We start from the raw sequence: 26598 nt of genomic DNA, 5'->3' as shown, positions 1-26598 counted from the left end.
ACTGGGGATGGTCTGGTCTTAGGGTGGAAAGTCCGTGAGTCCCTGGAAGAGGTGGTCAGGTTCTCTGTAGCCAAGTACCTCTCAACCAGATCCACAAGCTTATCTGCAGTTTCTGGGGCTCCATGGCTTACCCACTTTTGGATGGCAGTAGGAAGAGCTCTCAGGAAACGATCCATAACAACACGTTCCACAATGTTTGGTGCGGTCAAAGTCTCTGGCTGCAGCCACCTCCTGCTCAGGTGAATGAGATCATACATTTGAGACCTGGGGGGTTTTCCAAGCCGGAAAGTCCAGTTATGTACACGCTGAGCCCGGACGGCCAGGGTGACACCCAGCCGTGCCAATATTTCTGTTTTTAGCACCACATAGTCTTTTGCTTGGTCCGGCTCTAGGTCATAATAGGCTTTCTGCGATTCCCCCGTTAACAGAGGGGCCACAAGTCCAGCCCACTGCTCCTTAGGCCACTTTTCCCTTTCAGCAGTCCTTTCAAATGTGGTCAAAAACACCTCCGGATCATCCTCTCCAGTCATTTTTGTCAGTAAACGGCTCACACCAAAGGATGCAGTATTAGTGGAACCACTTGCCTCACTGGTCTGCGGCCGTTGCTGCATTAATGTCTCGATTTGTTGTTGGAGTCTCTGCTCTTGCTTTTGTAACAGCTCTATGAAGCGGGCCTCAGATTGCTGCTGGGCTTGTTGCTGAGCGTCCAGACTCTGCAGTTGAGCTTTCTGCTGAGCTTCCAGACTCTGCTGCAAAGTTGCATTTGTCTGCTGCTGGGCTGCAAGGCTCTTTTGCAAACCTGCATTTGTCTGCTGCTGATTTGCATTTGCTAGAGCCAGCTGTCTCAGTATCTCCTCCATGCTGGCCTTAAAAAAAAAAAAACTGCCCCTGCTTCTCCACCAACTGTGAGGGGTTAACTCGGCAGCGGGTGTGTGTGACCCCCTGGATGGGTTCACCACACAAAATCAGGCACAGCAGACAGCTTGGTAGGTGAAACAAAAACAAAGGTGCGGTTTATTCAGACTAGATGCATTGAAAAATAACAGAAAAACAAAAAAAGAAACATGAAAAGAAATCCTGGTCAGCTTGACCGCTTACTACACACGTAGATTCCCTAACTAACAACTGGGTGCAGCCTTGTGCTGCCCCAGACCCTATCTCTCTTTGAGAAGTTTTGCCACACAGGCGTTAACTCACCGCAAAGCTCAGGTACCACACTCCCCAGTCTACACAATCACAGAACTGGTTCCAGGATGGAGCATCTCCCTAAGCATGCTGGGATGTTTTCTATAGGTCTTAATGAGCCCACTTACTTCAGCTGGGCTCATTACCTCTTCCCCTGCAGGACTCCCAGTACTCCCCCTAGTGGTATAAGTCAGCATAAAGCCTGAATCTAGGGCATACATATTTTCCATCCTGGATGCAACCAGGCGATTTTACCTGCCTGCTGTCACAATATGTATTTCATCTGTGTTGTTTGCCTGGAGTTTAACTTTAAAAATCCTTGTTTTCTCCTAGTTTTGATTTTAATTTTATATATACAAGAAGCAGCCATACTGCTCATTATTAGATGAGAACAGGAGGCAATCATATTGCTCATTATTACACACTACAAATTAAGTAGTTACATATTCTGAACAGGCAGTAAAAACAACCCCCCATTGACCTTTGTAGCTGTGGGCATTGTGAAGAATGGATCATCAGAGTTTGCAACCAAGGCATTGAACTGACAGCTCATTTTCCCTTTTTCTTTACCTACAGCCCGGGCCAAAAGTTTTGAGAATGACACAAATATTCATTTTCACAAAGTCTGCTGCCTCAGTTTTTATGATGGCAAATTTGCATATACTCCAGAATGTAATGAAGAGTGATCAGAGGAATTGCAATTAATTGCAAAGTCCCTCTTTGCCATGAAAATGAACTTAATCCCCCAAAAAAACATTTCCACTGCATTTCAACCCTGCCACAAAAGGACCAGCTGACTTAATGTCAGTGATTCTCTTGTTAACATAGGTGTCAGTGTTGACGAAGACAAGGCTGGAAATCACTCTGTAATTCTGATTGAGTTAGAATAACAGACTGGAAGCTTTTACAGGAGGGTGTTGCTTGAATTCATTGTTCTTCCTCTGTTAACCATGGTTACCTTCAAGGAAACACGTGCAGTCATCGTTCCTTTGCACAAAAAGGGATCCACAGGCAAGGATATTAATGTTACTAAGATTGCACCTAAATCAACCATTTATCGGATCATCAAGAACTTCAAGGGGAGAGGTTCAATTATTGTGAAGAAGGCTTTAGGACGCCCAAGAAAGTCCAGCAAGCATCGGGACCGTCTCCTACAGTTGATTCAGCTGCGGGATCGGGGCCCCACCAGTGCAGAGCTTGCTCAGGAATGGTAGCAGGCAGGTGTGAGTACATCGGCACACACAGTGAGGAGAAGACTTTTGGAGGATGGCTTGGTGTCAAGAAGGGCAGCAAAGAAGCCACTTCTCTCCAGGAAAAACATCAGGGCCAGAGTGATATTCTGCAAAAGGTACAGGGATTGGACTGCTGAGGACTGGGGTAAAGTCATATTCTCGGATGACTCCCCTTTCCGATTGTTTGGGGCATCCAGAAAAAACCTTGTCCAGAGAAGAAAAGGTGAGCGCTACCATGAGTCCTGTGTCATGCCAACAGTAAAGCATCCTGAGACCATTCATGTGTGGGGTTGTTCTCAGCCAAAGGAGTGAGCTCACTCACAATTTTGCCTAAGAACACCGCCATGAATAAAGAATGGTACAAGAACATCCTCCGAGAGAGCAACTTCTCCCAACCATCCAAGAACAGTTTGGTGAGGAACAATGCCTTTTCCAGCATGATGGAGCACCTTGCCATAATGCAAAAATGATAACTAAGTGGCTTGGGGAACAAAACATCAAAATTTTGGGTCCATGTCCAGGAAATTCCCCAGACGTTAATCCTATTGGGAACTTGTGGTCAATCCTCAAGAGGCGAGTGAACAAAAAAAGCCCCACAAATTCTGACAAACTCCAAGCATTGATTATGCAAGAATGGGCTGCTATCAGTATCAGGATGTGGCCCAGAGGTTGATTGACAGCATGCCAGGGAGAATTGAAGAGGTCTTAAAAAAGAAGGGTCAACAATGCAAATATTAACTCTTTGCATAAACCTAATGTAATAGTCAATAAAAGTCTTTGACACTTATGAAATGTTTGTAATTTATACTTCAGTATACCATTGTTGCATCTGACAGAAGGATCTAAAAACGCTGAAGCAGCAGACTTTGTCAAAATTAATTGATATTTGTGTCATTCTCAACACTTTTGGCCAGGGCTGTATTAGAGCAGACTGAAACCTGACTTCAGTTTCTGTTGTGATCTTTAAAGTTTAATTGCTCCACAGTACCTGCAGCTCCAGAGGTTAGTAAGGGCTTGCTTTAAAGCCTAATTGGACTTTCTGTATCTATTACTCTAATGCAATCAGGCTGCATATACAGTAATCAATTTATTTAAAGTAAAACTAAAGGATTCGTTTAAAAAAAAAAAAAAACATGTTATACTTACCTGCTCTGTGCAATGGTTTTGCACAAAGTGGCCCCCATCCTTTTCTTCTCGGGTACACCGCCTACGCTCCTGGCTCCTCCCCCTTGACCAGTGCCCTCAGTAGCAAGCTGCTTGCCACTAGTACGTGCTCGCTTCCGAACCCTGCTCTGTGCCCATAGAAAACACCCCCTGTTCTCGCCTCATTGGCTCACTGGCTGTGAGCCAATGGCTCCCACTGCTGTGTCTCAGCCAATGAGGAGAGAGTCCTCTTTGAGAAAGAGTCCACCTTTGCTGTAGCAAAGGTGTTTTACCCTTTGCTACAGCACTAAGCAACTTACAAAAAAATGAAAATGGCAACATATTTACTATTTGTAGCCTGACGGCAAGCTGTCAATCAGGCAGCCGGGTGGATCCTGACAATATTGCCGGTTTGGCCATTATTTCTCTTTTAAGGAAAATGTAGAAACTTTAATGTGCACAGTCTGGACACTTGGTGGTCGTGCTTACATACTAAATCTTTACAAAGCCATAGTTCATAACAGTCAAATTTTATTCATAAAGAGACAAAATTTCAGTGTCGCTTCAGTGTTACATGTATAAAAATGATTTACACTCTGCCTTTTTTTTTTTTTTTGCTTTGTTAACAAGTTGGATACAGTTGCAGAAATCTCCGTAACCTGGCAGGGCATTATACAATGCACACCAGGAAGAACAGGCCAAATCTTAAAGGGTCATTCCTTACTAACGATATTTCATTTGTAGGTGCAAAGGCCTGAATAACCCACTGTCGCTTTTTTTTTTTTTTTTTTTTTTTTTACTGCTTCTAGGGACTCAAGTGATGAGATCCCCTCACTGCTATGGACTCTTGCTCCTTTCACTAAAGGTGTAGAGGGGGGTCTCGCTCCTCCTGCTGTTTTCTCAGTAACGGGATAAAAAAATAACCCAACAGGAAGAGTAGGACCCCCCCATAGAAGCTGTCAGGTGGGCGGAGCTGAGAACACCATGGTGAAGATTTTTCACTGCCAGGGGTCCTTAAAAAACTGATCAGTTAATATATTTAAAAAAAAAAATCATATTATATGTATACAGGGTATTGATCCGATATGTACAAATCAAAACAGCATGGTTTATACTACTTGTTTGATCTGCACTTCTATGGTTTAGTGCCAATGGGCATCAGATTAGGCAGCAAGCCAAATGCAGCCATAAGAAAGCATGCATTTAAGGAAAATGGCTTGCTTTTGAGACACACTGTTCTCATACCAAAAGGAACAGAGGTAAAAAGTAGTGAAATGCTTTTACACAATAAACGCCACTCCATGTGATCGAATTAAAATCATGACAGGGAGGGGACATGCCATGGCTGACTTGCCTTTAACAGTGTAAGTTCCAGGCTGTCCTTATCCTTATTTGATCACTGACCTGGGAGAAGCAAAGGTGTTTGAAAACCTGCTCTGCGTCAATGACTCCCTAAGACACATGGATGTTTTTTTTGGGAGAATGGAAAGATAGAGCTGCAACCCTGGGATTATCCTGCTCGTATTGCTATCCATTGGTATTGCAGTGGTGTTTAAACAAGAGTATCTGGATTTTTGGAAAGGCGACTTCTATGCACCAAAGAATTCCTCCAGTTTTCCTTAGTTTGTAATGAAAATAAATGGATCAAGAGATTGATGCACCACATGGTTTGGAATACATTTGTATCTGGATTAAAATCCAATATAATACAAGATTTCCAAAGCATTTCGGGGCCAGATTGCTGCTCAAAGCAGCTGCTGATGAAGACCATAAGTCACATACCATGTATTCTCAGTCCAAGCCATATACAATATTTCTTATTCTCAAGACATGTTGAAGGTGCAAGTTTTGGCCCACAAAACGTGTTGGCTTCCTTTGTATGGTCTTCCAGCTAATATTATATTGGAATACATTTTGTATTTGGACTATTAGCTTGAGGTGTAGCACTTCAATCTCAGATACATTTTTTTTTTTGTAATGAGGATTACCACAACCTTGGAACTTACACTTTCAAACACAGCTTGGGACTTGATGAGGGATTCAAACCTCAGCATATTCCTCAATGGATTTTGCAGGAGGGCATGGGCTCCACTTGGAAGTAGGACAAGTCCCAATTTAGATGAGGTCTAAGAGTGGCAGTCCTCATCCCACCCTACAGATGACGGGCATGAAAAAGCTGGATCAGGAGCACTGAGGACTACTAAGATAGGAATAAGGACAGACGTCTTGGGATGTGATGAGGGATTTACACCTCAGCATATCCCTTCTCTGCATGGATTTTGCAGGAGGGCCTGAGCTCCACTTGGAAGCAGGACGAGTTCCAATGTAGATGAGGTCTAAGAGTGACAGTCCTCTTCCCATTAAGAGTGACAGTCCTCTTCCCACTAAGAGTGACAGTCCTCTTCCCACTAAGAGTGACAGTCCTATTCCCACTAAGAGTGACAGTCCTCTTCCTACCCGATTGATGACAGGCAAGAAAAAGCTAGATCAGGAAAACTGAGGGCTACTGAGGGCGGAGTGAGAAGGGACAGTTCGGGATCTGATATGGGGTTCATACCTCAGCATATCCTATCTCTGTATGGATTTTGCAGGGGGGCCTGGGCTCTACTTTGAAGCAGGACGAGTCCCAATGTAGATGAGGTCTTATCCCCTGTACACACGAGCGGAATTTCCATCAGAAAAATCTCGGATGTTTTTTCCGACGGAATTCCGCTGAAGCTTGGTTGCATACACACAGTCACACAAAAGTTCTCTGAACTTTCGACCGTCAAGAACGCGGTGACGCACAACACTACGACAAGCCGAGAAAATAAAGTTCAATGCTTCCGAGCATGCGTCAAATTGTTTCCGAACATGCGTAGGAATTTTGCGCGTCGGAATTGGTACAGACGATCGGAATTTCCGATCGGAACTTTTTCCGACCGAAAAATAGAGAACCTGCTCTCAATCTTTTGCTGGCAGGAATTCCACCAGCAAAAGTCCGATGGAGCATACACAGGGTCGGAATTTCCGACCAAAAGCTCACATCGGACTTTTGCTGGCGGAATTTCCGCTCGTGTGTACGGGGCATAAGAATGACAGTCTGCTTCCCACCCTACTTATGACAAGCAAGAAAAGGCTGGACCAGGAACACTGAGGGCTACTGAGAGCAGAGTGAAAAGGGACAGTTTGAGATCTGATGAGGGATTCACACCTCGGCATTTCCCTTCTCTGTATGAATTTTGCTGGTAACAGCGCAGAAAGGTTAGTTCATTCAATAGCTTGACACTTCTACTCTCTGATCGCTGATCCTCCTGATCCTATAGCTATGGAGAGGGGATGATTTCTAATGGCGTCCTGCCTTACCTCTAATTTGCCATAGTAGGGAATGCAAAAATCAAAATCATACTTGGGAGCTACGGTAGTAACATCTAAAGATGACAGGTTCACTTTAAATGACATCCTTTTGTGTTTAATTGGAGTGTATCTTTAGGTTTGTTTTTTTTAGTTACTGCCAAAAATAACCTAAAGCACATTACCCAACAAAAATATCACTGTGTTGTCTTGGTCAGATAAAAAATTTTACATACATTAGCGGTTAGCAGGCAAAAAGGCCACAAATTCACTTTTTCTAGAATGTAAAAAATAATCTAAAAAAACTACATTTTCTCCGCCGTGTCCTATGCAGGCAGAAAATATATTAACATATTAAATTATTATTATTTTTATATAATGTGTAATAAAATCTATTAAAACGGGTAAAAGGGGATATGTACAAAGGATTCCTTCATAGCTGATCTTTAAACACAGTCGCAACGCTTTCCCCGGATGTCAGCCAGCGAAACAAGCAATGATAAAATATACATTCTTGTTTTTCTTCCTATGGACGATATCATATATTGCTTTGTGCTTTACGGTGACAGATCGCTTTGTAGATGTTGGAAGCCTTTCCTCAATGCGGTTCCTGTGAAGTCGGCTTCCGAGAAAGGTGGATGCACATTGTAAAATTATTGCTGAGAACTTAAATGCCCAAATCCTTCCTAAGAGACATTTGTCTGAAATCGCCCACCATTTCCTATGCATCCACCCCCAGCTGAGTGCAGAGAGAGATTTCCATGGGCTGCATTTGTGGCTTTCTTGTGCTTTGTCAAGTAAGTGTTGTCGTACACCATCAAAATTCCCCGTCGGTTCCTGTGACTTGGGAATCGGAGCTGGAGGCCATACGGAAGGGGAGTTACTATGGTGTGGAGGCTCAGCTGAGAAGTGGCTTGAATGGAGGCTTAGTTGGAAGTAGGCTTATATGGGAGGGCACAAGAGTCTGTCGGGGTGTTGTTGGGTATAGTGTCACCTAAGTACTTTTTGGCTGTTCTGTTGTTGCTGGAGCTGATGTGGACCCCTCTAGCCTTTGAAGGATCCAGCTCTTGATCTCTTGGAACACCTCATTTGTCACCTCAGGAAGTTCTTTGTGCAAAACGTGGAAAGCATTTTCATACACCTGCAAAATAAAAAAGGTGGATGAATGGACACCAAAACATCTTAAAAGAGCAGACAAAGCCAAAAAAAAATAAAAAATTGGAAAATGGTAAAAATCTAAATTTAACTAAAATGAAATGAAAAACGAAAAAAAAAAAACAGCACAAGGGACATGACTTCCCTTCAGTGAGATGAGATGACAGCGCTGCTGTCTCCTCCTTTTGCTGAAATCTTCCTCCTCTTATAACTCTCCCCATTTCCCCCCACCCAAGCCCCCACTGCCTTAATCTTCTGGTGCAGCGGAGTTAATAGAACAAAGTAGTTGTCACAGGCTTCCATCAAGAGTGCTTAACCAATTGGCGCAATCAGCTCCGGGGGGGGGGGGGGCGGCAATTAAAGCCCTATATATAGGGGGGAAACTCAGCTCCCTGAGGCACAGACATGTTCAAGGACAGTTGATGTGAGCGAGAGTGAAAAGGGGGCTGGGTACGTACTTATCAGGGTCCCATGTATATATAGTCTTAGTATATTTATTTATTTTTTTATTATTTATTTTGGAGTGTTTATCTACAATGGGATCCATCTTTAGAGAGAATTTTTTCTTTATAGGTTCGTGTACGATAGCCCCATTCTAACCAGGAGATTTGTGATCCTTGCATGGCAAGTGGAGAATGAATTGAGGTGATATATTGAGAAGCAGTGGTGTATCTTGTTATGTCTGTAAGTACAATTTAGTGAAATGGCTCTATTTGATGTGGTAATACATGTCTTGTAGACAATATGTTATTGGGAGTTTTCTTTTCATATTTTAGAGTGGTATCTTCTGTCCCTGAGGAAGAGATTAATTGAACGAGTCTTGAAACGTGTTGGCTATAGATGATGCCATAGAGCGAGCAACGTGTGGAATATCAAAGCTTCATAATATTTGCAGTTTTGGAGAAGTACCACTATAATCTGTATATGCTTACCGATGTCCTTCAAGCCAATTATGGCTATTTGTGGTTTTAGTGGATGTGTTTAAACAATTTTGTATTAAAGAGAGACTTTTTATGAACCTTATGTTTGGTTGCCGACAAAATCCCATAGAGGGTAAAAAAACATAAAACTATGTAAACAGGGATGGTGGCAACCTCTTTCCACAACAGAGTGAACAATACAAACAAAGCTAAGAGTGCTCAACCATGTCCACCCTTTCTTCCCAGCCGCCCCATTCACAGAAGCCATACTACAGCTTCTATGAATGAACGTGATCTATGAATGGAGAGGTGGACATCTCAATCATCAGCCCCGTCATCCATTCATAGATCCTGTGTCATTCATGGAAGCTGTAGTAACGGCTTCTAAGTATAGAGCAGCTGGGTGGAAAGGGTGGGCATAGTTGGACACTCTTGATGAGAGCCTGTAACAGCACCTTTCTTCTCTTAACCCGCACCAGACCAGAAGGGGGGGTTGGGGAGGATGGTAGAGGAGAGGAGAGTTGGTTTGGGATTTAGACAGCTCCTTTGTTCTATTAAACCCCACCAAAAGGCTGAAATAGGGGTTTAAAGACCCCTCCAGTTTTTTTTTTGGTTTTTTTTACGTATTCCATCAGGCGCTAAGAAAAGACTCCTTAAAAATTAGGGTAAATCCCATCTTGGACAACTGTCCCCATAACAGATGTCCTTATTGGAGGGTATCCATTCATCTCCTCTTCCTGGAAAAACTCCAACATTTTGGATTTGCCATCATTCTTTGTCGCGGTCACAATGGTCACCAGGACAAATAAAGGCGACAAGTTTTCTAACCCTTCCCCACTCCATCCAAAATGAAAGAAAAATGGGTTGGCTTTAACTTTTTAGTTTTGGCTTGAAGGGAAATCTCACATCCCAACTCTGTCAGTACACGTTTCCTTTAAACTGGTCTACAATCTATGGTGTAGGGTTTGCTGCTGGTTTCAGCCTCTGTCGACAGCCTTAATATCTGTGAGCTCCCACTATACAATATTAATATCAACACAGATGGTATCTACAGTGCAGAGTTTATATCTTGGCTGCAGCGCAAACCGTGAGTGCCCGCAGTCATCATGACAGCTGGATATTATCAGAAGCAGACATAAATCCCACTAACAAGATGATATGCAGCTTGTACATTCAATTTCCCATATTGCTAGATTTAATTCATACTAGCACATACAAATGTATATTGATGTACTGGACACGGTCCCATGGATACATTATATGCACATTATTATTATTATATAATTACACAGGATTTATATAGCGCCAATGGTTTGGTACAAAATGGAGGGAGACAGTACAGTTCAAGAGGGATCAGAGGGTCCTGCTTGTTACAACTCTATATATACAGTATATGTATATATATCAGGGCCGGATCTAGCCTGTCTGATGTGGGGTTGCAGCAAAAAAATGTCAGGGGGAAAAAGATATAAAATTAGCAGGGCAGTGTACAGGGGATCAGCAGGGCAGAGGAGAGGATAGGGTCAGCAGTTTGTAGGGCAGAGGTTATAAGTTTGTAGGGCAGTGTACAGTGGTTTATCAGGGCATTGTACAGGGATTAGCAGGGCAGAAGACAGGGGGTCAGCATGGCAGGGGACAGGGATAAAGCAAGGCAGTGTGCAGTGGGTCAGCAGGGCAGTGTACAGGGGGTCAGCAGGACAGAGGATGAGAGGTCAGCAGGGGAGTGTACAAAAGTCAGTAGGGCATTGTACAGGGCAGAGGATAGGGGTCAGCAGGGCAGAGGACAGAGTCAACAGAGCAGATGACAGGCATCACCTGGGTGGAAAGCAGTAGTTATCAGGGCAGAAAACGGGTCACAAGGGCAGGGGTCAGCAGGGCAGAGTACAGGGGGTCAGTAGGTTAGAGGAGAAAGGTCAGTAGGACAGTGTACAGAAGTCAGCAGGGCAGGGTACAGGGGGTCAAATCCCCCCCCCCCATTCCCCCTCTTACCCAAAATCCCCTCATTCCCCCCTCCTAGCACACGCCTCCCTATTCTTCTTCCTAGCACAAATCCCCCCCCCCCCCAAAAAAAATGACCCTTCCCGGCACAAAAAGTCCCCTATCCCCCCCACAACCCTCTCATCTCAAGAATAAATGATTGTTACCACTGCCTGCTACAATTCCCCCACCTGTAAGTTGTCCCCCCCCCCCCCCAAATTTTACAGGCTGGAAACTGATACAGAGCCTGGAGGAGATGCGGACTGTGCTCTCCCCCTTCTGTCATAACAGCGTTCCACACTACAGCAAATGACACAGGATCGCTATATCGGACTGTGCGCAGTTTGATTACTCGTCCCCATGCCCTCCAAGGGCTGCTCATTTCCAGGCAGCAGGAAATGTGGGTGGGAGGTGGGGTAATCAAACCTGTACAGTCTGATCTAGCGGTATCATCTGCTGTATGGAGAGTACAGGACAGGAGGGGGAGAGCACAGCCCGCACCTCCTCTCGGCTCTCTCTTCTCTGCTGCTGTCACTTCTGTCTGGGGAAAGGGGAGAAGAGCTCAGCGAAATACTTACCTTAGAATGAATCCCTCCAGTGGTGCGCCGTCAACGCTAAGAGGGCTGACATCTTCCCTCGGTCTTCCTTTGGGGTTCGCAGGCTGCAGTGGTGTGAGTGGCTGGAGCCATGATGACGTCACTTGCTCTCGGTTCAGGCACAAAGCTCTGAAGGTTCTGCACAGTATGCTGGACCTTTAGAGGGCATGCGCCGGTGACGTCACAGGCTGCACCCAGGGTGAACATCTCCTAAACAGTGCACGTTTAGGAGAGGTAAGCCTTATTATAGCGAGCTTTACTACTGCTTTACGCATATGCCCGTGCGAGGGCCATGTTTGCCCACCCAAGGATGCACTGGTGCATTCCTGTGCAGGCAGTCCCATTCATGTCAACACATATGGATGTCAAATTGGGAGCAGTGGCTGTGTCCATGCAGCTGTGGTGTCCCAATTAACATGAATGGGACTGCCTGCATAAGAATGCATGGAACACCTGTGCATTTCCATACGGCCCATGCATGGGGCGAATGCTTAAGTACACCTGTGTAAAAGGGGAAAAAGTTGCTCTTTGTAATTGCTCTGATTTTTACCTTTGTTAGCAGGAGATAACGTTCCTGTACAAGTATTTACCTTTAGAGTTTTATCTTCGCTGGGGGCGGTGTCCATCATGAACTGAGAGCCTTTGAAATCACAAAGCTTGTCCGCGGTGCCGTGAAACAATATCAGGGGCAGCCTGACGTGTGGAAGTGCCTTCTCCACCCGGGCTGTGGCGTTCAGGAGCTGCACTCCAAAGGAAACCTTCAGCCCGCCATGGTAGACCAAGGGGTCAGTGACATAACACTCCACCTAGATAGACAAACAATAAAATATTTACACAGGGCATGGGCTTAAAATTTAGACACCTTATGTTATATCACTTATTTTACAATTTCATTTTTTTCAACACAATGAAGTAACTATGCGAGTCCCCGCCCCAGAGGAGCTCACAGTTTCAAGTTCCTAGCACATTTAGACCGGAAAGGGCCGATCTGTTTAGAAGCTGATAAATCTACCAACAGGCTTGATTGTGTGAGGAACATCCTGTGGAAAACCATGCTAACTACATGCAGATAGCATCTTTAGATGGCATTTATCCGAAAATTCCAGCCCTTCAGTATCACCATGCAGGGAACATGCAATCCATTGTATGTTTACACCACACATCCTAAATGGGCCCACAGTGGGACCAGTGAAATATTCAGAGGTCGCTCAGGAGATATTGCTACTCCTTAATATCCAGTCTTCCCCTTACCTTAGAATTTGATGTGCCTGAAGCTCCAGTATGATCATCTTAAAGTATAGCTAAGGCCCAAACATTTTAATTTTCTTAATTTTAAAATAGATTGGGTATGGCTAGGGCTCTCTGTCTGGATTTTCTTGCTGTCCGTTTCCTCATTACGCAGATTTATATCTATTTACCTCCATTTTTGTAGTGATTGGGGCCGGGACAAAGGGGGGTCAGAAGGGAAACGTGCCCCATGTGCACCAATAACTGGAGAAATGGAAAGAAAAGAGGGTGCACCAGCCTAGTGCATTATCCCAAATGAATGTATTATGTATAAAAAGAGATTAAAACTACTCAGGCATAAAGATGGAAATACGCTTATACCGGCCACTACCATCCCGTAGCTTTACAGTTCTCAAACCAGCAATCTCCAGATCACAGGGGAGACTATGACTAACACGTTTTGAAAGGTTTGCATTCTTCCTCAGAAGGGCTCCTTCAGCTCTATATATGCATGTACAAATGCCATTGATTACACCTTCTGAGAACCTGAGCCACCTCCCCTTAGTGAAAGTGGTTAATCTAGGTGATAAATAACCAAGGCATCAATAACCCCAATTCATATAGCCAAAATGGCGAATTTTACTGAAATGTCCAGATTTTTGTCAAGTGAAAACTCCTCATTGCGTTGTGTAGAGGCAGGGGCATGCTGAGAGCTCCTGCAGTTCCCTTCTCCCCTTGGGTGGGGTTGGGTTGGTGTGTGGAATGGTGGGGTGCTGGGGGGAGGGGGTGGTGGGGCAATGGTGTGTGTTTTCCATCTTCACCCTGGGCACTGCCAATGGAGATAGTCACCAAGATAGAGAGTGGTAGCATTGAAGGGACCTCTTCAAACTGCTTGTGTGTCGACCGTCTAAGAGTTGACTCCTCTCAGTTTGGAGAGATTTCCTCTAACTTCTGATTGGGTCTCTATGACTAGCCTTACAAGTTTAGATTTTGCTTGTTCATTTAACATCGGGGATGAAGGAATCTTACCTTCTGGCTGTTGTATTCAGATATTCAGACAATGTCTGCATCTAACTGAATATAGTAGCTTGTTCCACTTGAATTGGCTCCTTTGATTTTTCAAAGTCTATTAAGCCAGGTGATCCTTACTGGAGATGAGCTTGGGTGTCTTCCAAACTCACCACCACCTGAACTTCCATTTTGCGCTCTTTTGAAGTACAATCAGCTGCGGGCCGGGTCATTCTCTGGCATGACACGTGGCGGAATGCTGGTGACGACAGTGACCTTATATGTAAACATGTCCATATTTTGTCAATGTCATTGGCTAACTGTAGGCATGCGTCCATAACATCACCAGCACCCCGCCCCCTTGTTTACATGTGCTGCGGGGCAGGGAATGATCCAACCTGCAGCTAACTGGACTTCAAAAGAGTGCAGGGTGGAAGCTACAGATAGGGATGATATCAGGGGATGCCCAAGCTCACCTCTAGCGCTGATAAGTCCACCCACAGTTTGCATTTCCTGCTGAATCAACCAAAATTCAAGCCATGTATGGCCAGTTTAAGACCGGAGAGAGAAGGGAATTCTCCCCAACAGGACAAAGACACCAAAAAAAATGCAGGGTTTCTAGTTATTTTTCTCTCTTCTAAAACTATACAAAAAAGGTTTTGACTGTAGGAACACTCTAAGTTTGATCTGTGTATGAGGACCAAATGGCAGCTTTTAATTCAAATTAATTGGGGTTCTACTCCTACATATACAGTGCATTGAAAAAATATTCACACCCCTTAAAATTTTCCACATTTCATGGCTTTCTTTCAACAATGGCTTTCTTCTTACCACTCTTCCATAAAGGTCAGATTTGTGGAGAGCACGACTAATAGTTGTCCCATGGACAGATTCTCCCCCCTGAGCTGTGGATCTCTGCAGCATCTCCAGAGTTACCATGGACCTCTTGGCTGCTTCTCTAAAGAATGCTCTCCTTGCCCGGCCTGTCAGTTTAGGTGGACGGCCATGTCTTGGTAGGTTTGCAGTTGTTCCATACTCTTTCCATTTTCAGATGATGGATTGAACAGAGCTTGGGTTATTTTTTTATAACCTAGCCCAGCTTTAACCTTCTCCACAACTTTATCCCTGACCTGTCTGGTGTGTTCCTTGGCCTTCACGATGCTGTTTGTTCTCTAACGTTCCCTAACAAACCTCTGAGGGCTTCACAGAACAGCTGTATTTATACAGAGATTAAATTAAACACAGGTGGACTCTATTTACTAATTGGGTGACTTCTGAAGACATATGGTTCCTCTAGAGTTTAGTTAGGGATCGTCAGAGTAAAGGGGGCTGAATACAAATGTACCCCACACTTTTTCAGATACTTATTTTTAACAAATCTAGTTGCTTCACAATGACCGTACATACAGATGAAGGTCCCCAGGTTTTAGAACTAAAAAGTTATGATTTGTGTTACCATCTTCAGCCAATCTGATGGCAGCTCTCATCTTACAAGTGAAGACCAGAAAATGAAAGCAAAAAGCTTGATTGGTCACCATCAGCTCATACTCGTTTCCATTTTTTTTTTTTTTTTAAATTGAGGCTCGATATTAAAATATCATAACGCAGTGCAGACTATATTTCTATTTGAACCACTTTTCCAAGAAAACATAATGCCCACAGAATGTCTCTCTCCCGCATTAAGGGATTATTTCAATCCATTCGCTAAAATTTCAATGTGTTTTGGAAACTGCCTTTGAAGTATCAGCTAAAATATTCACATACTCTCATCTCTCTAACAGCTTCATTATTTAAAAAAATTTCCTGAGCTCAAACGATAGTCGACAAAAGGAAAACGTAAAATAGAGTCTGGATCCTTGTGCCATTGTGAAATATGGATGGGTATAACATTCTACTGCAATCATATAGTCTTGATGGAAGACAAAGAGGTGAACTACCATTTTCCTGGTCACCTTGTAAGGCTTCGTTCACGTATAGGTGAATTGGATGTGCTTTGAACCGTATCCGATTTGCATGACATGTAAACCAAACCAGCTTTCTATGGAGCCGGTTCACATCAGCAGTGAAATTCACTGCAAATTTAAAAAGAGCCCTGTGCGTTTTTTCTGAACACTGCGGTGCGATTCAGATGCAAATTCCAGGCTAATTACATTGCCTTCAATCACACATGTTCTCAGTTTTGAACAGGAACTGAGCGTGGGGGTCCCCCTCCCAAATCTACACTAGGCCCCATTCACACCTGAGCGTAGCGTTTTCAGGCAGAAAGTCGCGCAATTTTACAGCGTTTTTTGCCGCAATTTTGCCGCGATTTTGTACAGGTCAAAAGGTCACCAATGTAAAAAGTGGAAAAACGCCTAAACCTGCCTAAGAAAAAAAAAGTTCCAGAATTTGTTTGAGCTTCAGGCATTTTGGAGCTTCTGGCTTCAGGCGTTTTGGAGTGGAGATGTGAACCATCTCCATAGAGAATAATTGAATTTTTTTCCCCTCCAGCATTTTGTAGCTTCAGGCTTCAAGCTACAAAACCCTCAGGTGTGAATGGGGCCTTAGGGTCTGTTATGGATTTTAAGGGGAACCCCACGCTAAAAAACAAAAACAAATGGTGTGCCCCCCCCCCCCCAATCCATACCAGGACCCTAAGGGGCTCCGCTGACAGATGAATGCCAAAAAAAAAAAAAAAATTGCCAGCAATAAAAGATTCATTAAAAATAAAAAAAGGTGTGTGAGCCCCCGCCCCAATCCATACCAGCCAAGTCAGGTTTGGTATGGATTGGGGGGACCCCACGCTATCTTTTTTTTTTTCTATTTTGGCATGGGGTCCCCCTTAAAATTCAAACCAGGGGCCATGGGGGTGGTCCCCACGCTGTTTTTTTTTTCTTAATTGTTCATTAACGGCTTGCTTTTTTTTTTTTCTTTCAGCAGTGGGAGCCAACGCTGCTAGCAATCTGCCCAATGAGGGGGGAGACAGTGGCGAGAGCCGCTGCTCTCGTGCACATCGCTGGATCGGATCAAGCTCAGGTAAGTATAAGGGAGGGCTGGGGGGGATTTTGCATCACAGAAGGTTTTTTTCATCTTAATGCATAGAATGAAAAACCTTCAGGCTTTAAAACCACTTTAAGCCCTGATTCACATTCATGCTACTTTGAAATTGCACTACTTCACTTGAAGCATGATTTCAAAGTAGCAGGGTCAGCGTGATTTCAGGTGCTACTTGGCTGACATCTGTGCCACTTCATGCATAGATGTCTATGCAAGTCGCACCTGAAATCGCCAAAAATAACGCAGGAACCTTTTTTCAAATTGGTGCGGCACCGCTAAGTCGGAGTTGCACCGCTGTGAACATCTCCATTGCCGACAATAGGGTACCACCATCTTATTTTTCTAATAGGGTACCACCATCATATTTTTCTAATAGGGTACCACCATCGTATTTTTCTAACCACCACAGACCGTCAAGTGTAGCATGAGACGACCCGTATGGAGGAAGTCAGCTGTGAAATATGAATGAGAATGTGCAATTTAGATCCCGCCGACCTTTTAAACCCTCTTCTGCCAATCGAAGCAGAAAATGAGATAGACGGGTGAATTATAGTCTATGTTCTCTGTAATACAGACAGGGTCATTGTAAGGGTTATTATATTCTGCATTCTGATATAAGTGATGGTCGTTGGATGACAGTAAACAAAAAGCTTGTTCAGAAACGTAGAAGGCAATGTTATCCATGTACAGTATAAGTAAACCGAACTCTGGGCAGATAAAAAAAAAAAAAAAAAGAATCTTTAACAGGGCACTATTCCTCCCACTGATACCAATAATGAGGCACTACTCCTCCCATTGACACCAATGACGGGGCACTGTTTCTTCCACTGACACCAAACATGGGGCACTATTCTTTTCACTGAAACCAATGATGGGGCACTATTTCTCATACCCACACCAACGATGGGGCACTATTCCTTCCACTGACACAAAAGGTGGGGTACTAGTCCTCACATCAACAATGGGGCACTTTTCTTTCCACTGCCACCAACAATGGGACACTATTCCTTCCACTGACACCAAAGATGGTGCACTATTCCTCCCATATTTTTTAATAATGTTTTTTGGAAATGTTTAGGTGTTTTAAACTAGCCTTGCTGGAGGTACATGTCCTTTTTGCATGTGTGCGCTGTAATATTTTGTTCTGTTGTATGGTCTTATGGCTGCACCATCTTTAATGCATCCTTTAGGGTGTGCCCCCCCAAATATTGTTTTTATCTATTGTATGGATTCTCACCAAATCCTTTTGGGTGAGGAGCACCCCACTCTCTCATCAGTGCCTCTCATTAGTGTCCACTTGTGTCATGGGTGGAGACCTCAAAGTTCTCCCATATAGAGGAGTGTATTGCTCCCATGGTTCAGAGAAGCAGGATCTCCCAGTCTATGGATAGTGTAGGACCCACTAACCATGGGGTACTTTGTCACAGTAAGTGGGCTTAAGTACCATATAGCAATATGGTGTGACCAAATCCCCATATTTTTTGATAATGTTTTTTGAAAATGTTTAGGTGTTTTAAACTAGCCTTGCTGGAGGTAAATATCTTTTTTGCATGTGTGCGCTGTAATATTTTGTTCTGTTCCTCCAACTGACACCAATGATGGGGCACAATTCCTCCCACAGATACCAATGATGAAGCACTATTCCTTCCACTGACACCAATGATGGGGCACTATACCTTCCACTGATACCAATGATGGGGCACTATTCCTTCCACTGATACTAATGATGGGGGACTATTCCTCCAACCGATACTAATAATGGGGCACCATTTCTCCTACTGATACAAATGATGGAGCACTATTCCTCCCACTGACACCAGTGATGGGACACTATTCCTCCCACTGACACCAATGATCGGCACTATTCCTCCCACTAGTACCAATAATGGGGCACACACAGTAGAGGATATGAACACTGGGTGAGGACAGGGACGGGGGGTGTATCTGTAGACCTGACTGTATGCAGGTAGCATAGAAAAGTGTGCAGGTGGAAATCTCTGGATACTGTTGCCTAGGGTAAAAGTGAACTCCAGTGGCATTTTGGCAAATCTGGGGGGAGTGGAGGGAAGGGTTGTGGGGGGGGGGGATCAGGCTGGCCTATGTATAGGAAATAGAGAAGATCAGGGTGCAGAAGAAGGAAGCGGGGGTTCGAGAGGGTAAGGAAGGTGAAAGGGTGTTGGGGGCCCGGCCAGAGGCTTTCATTTCATAAGACATTTAGTTCTTCAAAGCGAGAGTAGGGAGAGGTTGAGGTTCCAATTGCCCAAGATCCATACTGAGGTTTGGACCTTCATTTATGGAGCTGAAGGAAGTATTAATGGACTACAAGCTAAGTGATGTCATTGTGCTTTTGCTCCACTGAGAACTATGTGTCTCTCTGCTGTGGTGGCAGATGGCACTTGTAGTTTCCCCACTCACAGATCTTTGAGCCATGCACAGCCGTGCCGAAATAAAGATTGAATCAAGAAGATTCAAGAATCAAGAAGCAAGTTGGTTTGGGGGGGAAGTTTAGGAATGGTGCCTTTTACATATTACACCCCAAGGCCTCTTTAAATCAGCCGGTCAAGGGGTTATTGGCAAAAACAAGACGTTAAGCCATGGTTTTACATACCGCCCACCAAAAACAAAACAGGCAGCTGGAGAGGACTGTACATGATGCTTTGCTCCCCACCATCAGGGCAAATGAAATTTGGCATGCAGCCGTCGACAGGCGGCACTCGCTCATGGAAGCTCAAAAGCTTGGTTTGTGGTTGTGGGGCTGTGTTTCTATATAAACTGCTGTTAGGCCAGCCTCCTAAAAATGATCTACTATGGATTGCTTTTCAGAGGGCGGTAGAAGTCTAAAAATGGGTGTAACATGGAACATGCTGTGAAAGGTGAAATTAACCTTTAATGCAGTGTGCATTGCCATAAAATAATTCAATGTCTTTTTATACACCACTGGTATAGGTCCTTGAACAACAGCATCCTTCATTGCTTCCCAGCTGCAGTCAGACTGGGGGAGGGGAGAGCAGCACTAGCAGCCAATCAGTCCCCTGCCACAGAGAAAATGCTGATTTGTAGACATGTACACTGCCGAAAACGTTGTTTTTTCTTCATTTTCGTTTCATTCGATTTTCTTTTTTCGTTTATTGGATCATTCGTTATGATCGATTTTCATTATTTCGAATAAATTCGTAGCTTTGGATAAATTCCAATTTGTTATACTCCATTCGTATAGATGCAGTATTTGTTATTTCGATAATTCGTAATAATTCAAAAGAACAAAAATTCGAAAGAACGAAAATAAGGATGAAAATCTGAAAATTAAAAAGAACGAAAATCCGAAAGAACCAAAAACATTTGGCTAATTTCTATGATCGTTAAAATAATAAGAATGTTTTTTCATTAATTCGGATGTTTCCAAATTCGCGAATATGCCAAATTTTGGCGAAAAACAAATTTAGAAAAAAACAAATTGCACATGTCTAGAGTTTTGAAACTAAGAATGTATTGCTTCTATTTCACTGTCCGGTGGGGCAGTGACACTACTGTATTCCTTAAAGTGATTGTCAAGTCAGAAGGTTTTTTTTATCTTAACGCATTCTATGCATTAGGATAAAAAGCCTTCTGTGTGTAGCAGCCCCTCTAATACTTACCTGAGCCCCATCCCTATCCAGTGATGTTGCACGAGACACTCAGCTGGCTGGGACCGCAGCGCCATTGGCTCCTGTTACTGGCAATCAAAGTTGTGACGAAACGTCACACACTCTGCTTGAGTGCTTTCGTCATATACCGCTTCCTCACAGTCTGAATATAGATATCAGATATTCCAACAGCTCACAAGCACAAAACAAGACGGTACTTGTTTAGTTGCTAAACATGGACTCTCTTTTATTAGAACCAGGATACAGTCTTATATACAGTAGAAGAGGAGGTTCCCCCCTCCTGCTCATATTACTCTAACAATACACCTGTAACCAGAAACAGAATTAACATGAGCTAATTATCTAATCCTTTAGACAGCCTAGGTGACTCAGAGACATGACCTTTAGGACAGACTTGCCGTCTTTTAGCTCAGAAGACACAATTAACATTATCATAAATTAACACAGAACTCCTTCATACAATTGCAGGGTTAATTAGAACAAACAACAATGGGTGAAAGACTCTTAGAAGCTGTGGCAAGCCAGACTAGACTCATTTACATTATAGAAGACAACAGACAGGTGGCTGGATTTGATGATATTAGCATCTAACAGCATGTGTCCCAACAGTATGAATCAGTCACTATTTGTAATATGGCATATACAGGGTTCCCAGAGTCTGTGTCTCTTGGGGGTATATGGACCTGAATCCAAAGTAACACCACCTCAAGGGTCCCCAGGCATACAGCTCACAAAGAGCCGCGTTCCCCCAAATGCCAGGGCCCAAGAGGCTAGCATTTAGTCCCCTCCAAAAGCCTCTGTCCTGGCTGGGTCTGTCACAAAAGTCAACCAGCCAATCAGTAGAGAAAGGGGGCGGGGCTGGGCTGCGCCTCCGTGTCTGAAGGCTGCTTGCTGTGGGGGCACTCAACAGGAGGGAGGGGCCAGGAGCACCGAAGAGGGACCTGAGAAGAGGAAGATCCAGGCTGCTCCGTGCAAAACCCCTGCACAGGGCAGGTAAGTATAACATGTTTGTTAATTTTAAGGGAAAAAAAAAGAAACTTTAAAATCAATTTAAATCTAACAGTGAAAGTAGTTTCACCATCCTGGCTGTGCTGTCTGACAGAAATGTATGAATCACAAAAGTTGCTAGACAGAGTTATAAATCCTTTGGGCATTAGACAGTCCATGTATGTGTATTTCAACCGCAGCTTGCCTGGTGTTCAGCTTTAAACAATGGATGTGCACTAGGATTTTTCATTCTCTTGTTATCGAGGCCTAAAAGATTAAAGGACAGCAAAGACATTCTGACTGGAGCTGCGCCTTAATCTCACATTTATGGAAGACCCACTTGTTAGGCAAGTGAAAGTATAACTATTGTACAAAACTTTGACTGTTCTCACCTCCTGTTTATTCCGAGACAAATAGTTGGGGTCAATACCGCCGAGGGATAAATTTGGCAGAAGGTGGTTTAGGATTTTAGCTGCAAACACCTGTTTGGAAAAAAAAAAAAGTAATGTAAAAAACAAAAAACAAAAAAATACTGATCTGCTTCTGAAAATGACAGTTTCCTGGCTCTTATATTGTTCTAATGTCTTTAGTGTACAGAAAATCATAGAAAGAAAAAAACATCAGAAACTCAAGGTTCTAGAGCATCAGGTTAGCATGGCAGCCAAGCAAACTGGATTTTCAAAGTAGGTTACCAGTGGTTGCCTCCATGTTTTGGGTTCCCTGCTAGCACCGTTTTCAAATTTTTTGCACACGTTTAAAAAAAATCATTCTACAGCCGTGGCCAAAAATATACATTTTCACAAAGTCTGCTGTTTCAGTGTTGTTAGATTTTTTTTTGTCAGATGTTACTATGGTATACTAAAGTATAATTTCAAGCATTTCATAAGAGTCAAAGGCTTTTATTGACAATTACATGAAGTTTATGCAAAGAGTCAATATTTGCAGTGTTGACCCTTCTCTGCAATTCTCCCTGGCATGCTGTCAATCAACTTCTGGGCCACAGCCTGACTGATGGCAGCCTATTCTTGCATAATCAATGCTTGGAGTTTACCAGAATTTATGGGGTTTTTTTTTTTGTTCACCCACCTCGAGGATTGACCACAAGTTCTCAATGGAATTAAAGTCTGGGGAGTCTCCTGGTCATTGACCCAAAATTTTGATGTTTTGCTCCCCAAGCCACTTTGTTATCACTTTTGCCTTATGGCAAGGTGCTCCATCATGCTGGAAAAGGCATTGTTCCTCACCAAACTGTTCTTGGATGGTTGGAAGAAGTTGCCCTTGGAGGATGTTCTTGTACCATTCTTTATTCATGGCGGTGTTCTTAGGCAAAATTGTGGGTGAGCCCACTCCCTTGGCTGAGAAGCAACCTCACACATGAATGGTCTCAGGAAGCTTTACTGTTGGCATGACACAGGACTGATGGTAGCGATCACCTTTCCTCTGGACAAGGTTTTTTCCGGATGCCCCAAACAATCGGAAAGCAGATTCATCAGAGAATATGACTTTACCCCAGTCCTCAGCAGTCCAATCCCTGTACCGTTTGCAGAAAAGTTCCTGATATTTTTCCTGGAGAGAAGTGGCTTCTTTGCTGCCCTTCTTGACACCAGGCCATCCTCCAAAAGTCTTCTCCTCACTATGCGTGCCGATCCACTCACCCCTGCCTGCAACCATTCCTGAGCAAGCTCTGCACTGGTGGTGCCCCCATTCCGCAGCTGCATCAACTGTAGGAGACGGTCCAGGCGCTTGCAGGACTTTCTTGGTCACCCTGAAGCCTTCTTCACAAATGCAGTGGAGATGTTTTATTATGGTATTAAAATTTTCATGGCAAAGAGGGACTTTGCAAATAATTGCAATTCATCTGATCACTCTTCATAACATTCTGGAGTATATGCAAATTTGCCACCATAAAAACGGAGGCAGCAGACTTTGTGAAAATGAATATTTGTGTCATTCTCAAAACTTTTGGCCATGGCTGTAGGCTTAAAAGATTATGTAAAACCCCTTAAACATTATATATTTTCTGAAAGTAGACACCCAAGAGAATGAAATAGTGGTAGTTTTTTTTTTTTTTTTATGTCACACAATAAAAAATTACACAAAAGCTAATTTCAGGGCACAGAAACGCAATTTGTTACCCAATTTTCTTTGTAAAATATAAAAGATGAGGTTGTGCAGAGTAAATAGATACCCAACATGTCAAGCCTTAAAATTGTGTGCACCTGTAAAACTGCAACAAACTTCGGGAACCGTATATTTTCCATAGGCGCAAAAGCCCCTACAGGTCATCAGGTCGTTTCAGAGTTAACTGTGAATAATGGGCCTAGAATTATTGCTCTCACTCCGGCGTGTGCAGCGATATGTAACACGTGTAGCGGAATGGACGGTTTTGTGCATAGGCTCCCCCCTACATGTGCATTTGTACTTGTACGTGCCTTTGGGGAAGGTGATTAAATATGATGGTCTAATAGGCACCAAAAGTAGACCCTAGTGCAATTAGTAATCAGCACTCAGTAACAGGCCAGCTCAGACATGCCTCTTTCTCCTCCTCTGCAATACAAGTCTGTGTGATGAGAGGTGTGGCTGTTACTCAGCTCTGCCAGTGCAGAACATTGGAGGGGGAGAGTGGGAAGCGGTATTTTACCGGGACAGAGATGGATTTTAGGGCATATACAAATCATTAAAATTATGGGACTATACCAAGAAATAAAAGGGTGTTATGCTTCAATTGCGCTGGAAATTAACAGGGGCTCAGAGGGCTACATAAGATGGGTCAACAATAGTACTTGTTTCTGCATACAGAATCATCCTTGCCCTGGCAACTCCTGCCTGCTCTCCATTTCAAATGATGTAAGGGGTGCATAAATCACGTAAGGGGTGCATGGACCAACGGCCCAGACACTGCCGCACAGGCTACAAGCCCCCCCATGGCTTCTTTGCAGCCCCCCCCCCCCCCCCACACAGATAATTAGACAGATCTTTGGAAAGATCCCTGAACTTACCTTGAAAGAAGACGCCGACTCCGGGTTAGGCAACACCAGCGGTGATATTAGGATCAAGCCAGAGAAGTCAGCTGGCCTTTCATTGGCCATCAAAATGCTAATAGCGCCCCCCTAGGCCACAAAAAAAAATAGATTTGCAACTTTCTGAAAAACAATTTATCTTATTCATGTTTTGATCATTTTTTTTACACATTTATATATGTCTTTACATTTTTTTATCAAATATATAAGAAGTTAAAACAGAATTGCACACTAATTGGCAGGACAACATTAAAGTATCACTAAATCCACATCATACAAAAAAAAAATGATCAACAAATGGTGTATTCCATGCTGTTCATACTCAGTAACTATGAGATTTTTTTCTGTATTCTGCAAAAAAACTGGTTGATCCTGCTGCTCTCTATCTCCACCTTCTGTTTATATCCCAAACTCAGCTAGGAATTTTGCAGCATGTGGTGGCAGCTCTGCACATGCTCGGTTTTCAGTGAGTTTTTATGCTGAGCATTTACTCCCTATCACATCCGAGCAGCCCATGTGAATATAGAGTCACACATGTGGGCGCATACATAATGGTAAATGACAGCCCACTCCCTCCCTCCTCCTCCATGCCCACTAACCAGACAAACACAATAGGGGCAGGATATTACATATAGATTAATGGAGGCTTTACCTCCCTCTTATTCTAAGACACAGGCTGAAGGGGTGTGGCACAGCCTATGACTGGCAGAAATCCGCCCTCACCATGTTATTTCCACAAAGTAATAAAGTTTTGATTTGAAATATATATTTCTATAACAATTTTATTGATATTATTTATTTTTACTCTGTATTTCAAAGGCTATTTTTCTTTATTTTGAACATGTGACCAGCAGCAGAGGACTAGAAGCTCCTCCTGCTTATGCTTCTCTACAGACAGGCTGGGAATGATCTGGGTCATGTGACAGTTGGAAATCGAAAAAGATACTTTGATTTTTTTTAAAATGAAAATAATTACAGTGCCATTATTCCCATACAGAAATAGAAGGGACAATGTAACCTAACCACTTGCCGACCGCCTTTTGCATATATACTGTGGCAAGGCGGCTTGGCTGCGCAAACCGACGTCTTTGCATGTGGTACTGCGGGCATTGGAGCTCGCCCACGGGTTCGGCGGACATCGATCGATCGATCGCGGTAAAGAGAGGCAGAATGGGGAGGGTGGATCCCCGTTCTGACAGGGGAGGAGAGAGAGATCTGTTGTTCCTAGTGATCAGGAACAGCAATCTCTCTGTACTCCCAGACAGTCCCCCCCCCCCAGTTAGAAACACCTTCCTAGGACACACTTAACCCCTTGTTTGCCCTCTAGTGTTAACCCCTTCCCTGCCAGTGCCATTTATACATTAATCAGTGCATTTTTACAGCACTGATCACTGTATTGGTGTCACTGGTTACCAAAAAGTGTCACTTAGTGTCAGATTTGTCTACTGCAATGTCGCAGTCCCGCTAAAAATCACTAATAACCGCCATTACTAGTAAAAATAATAGTTAAAAAAAAGTCCCTATATCTACCCCTATTTTGTAGACACTATACCTTATCAATAAACGCTTATTGCGATTTTTTTTTTTTTACCAAAAATATGTAGCAGAATACATATTGGCCTAAACCGATGACTAAGTTATTATTTTTTTTTTTTTTTGGATATGTATTATAGCAGAGAGTAAAAAAAAATATATATATTTTTTCAAAATTGTTGGTCTTTTTTTGTTTATAGCATAAAAAATGAAAACCGCAGAGGTAATCAAATCCCACCAAAAGAAAGCTCTATTTGTGGGAAAAAAAGGACATCAATTTTGTTTGGGTACAATGTCGCACGATCAATTGTCAGTTAAAGCGATGCAGTGCCGTATCGCAAAAAATGGCCTGGTCATTAAGGGGGTAAATCCTTCCGGCGCTGAAGTGGTTAAACAGTGTGTGTTTAGTATCCCTTTAATAATTATTATTATTATTTAAAGGTACTTATAGAGCACCGTCAATTTACGCAGCGCTTTATATAATAATAAGATAAAAGTGAGGGTGTGTGCGCAGATAAGATTAAATCAGGGTGCAACTTTTTGACAAACTATTTATCTTATTCAAATTTTGATAATTAAAAAAAAATGAATACAATTTAATA

At 43.3% G+C, this 26598-nt stretch overlaps 1 protein-coding gene across 3 annotated transcripts in view; it reads right to left on the bottom strand.

Moving 5' to 3' along the window:
- Positions 1 to 4071: 4071 nt before the first annotated feature.
- Positions 4072 to 26598, bottom strand: part of MGLL (monoglyceride lipase) — a 107584-nt gene continuing 85057 nt past the window's right edge. For all 3 annotated transcript variants that reach the window (XM_073591904.1, XM_073591905.1, XM_073591906.1), the window contains exons 5-8: positions 24443 to 24553; positions 21836 to 21925; positions 12132 to 12347; positions 4072 to 8034 (exon numbers count right to left, since the gene is read on the bottom strand). In XM_073591904.1, coding sequence (XP_073448005.1) covers positions 7888 to 8034; positions 12132 to 12347; positions 21836 to 21925; positions 24443 to 24553 — 564 coding nt within the window. In that variant the 3' untranslated portion in view covers positions 4072 to 7887. The remainder of the gene's footprint in view (positions 8035 to 12131; positions 12348 to 21835; positions 21926 to 24442; positions 24554 to 26598) is intronic.

This window comes from Aquarana catesbeiana, linkage group LG07 (genome assembly GCF_042186555.1).
Source record: "Aquarana catesbeiana isolate 2022-GZ linkage group LG07, ASM4218655v1, whole genome shotgun sequence".
In the NCBI taxonomy this organism is placed as follows: domain Eukaryota; kingdom Metazoa; phylum Chordata; class Amphibia; order Anura; family Ranidae; genus Aquarana; species Aquarana catesbeiana.
The sequence above is the reverse complement of the archived record's forward strand: the minus strand, read 5'-3'. Positions and strand labels throughout refer to the sequence as shown.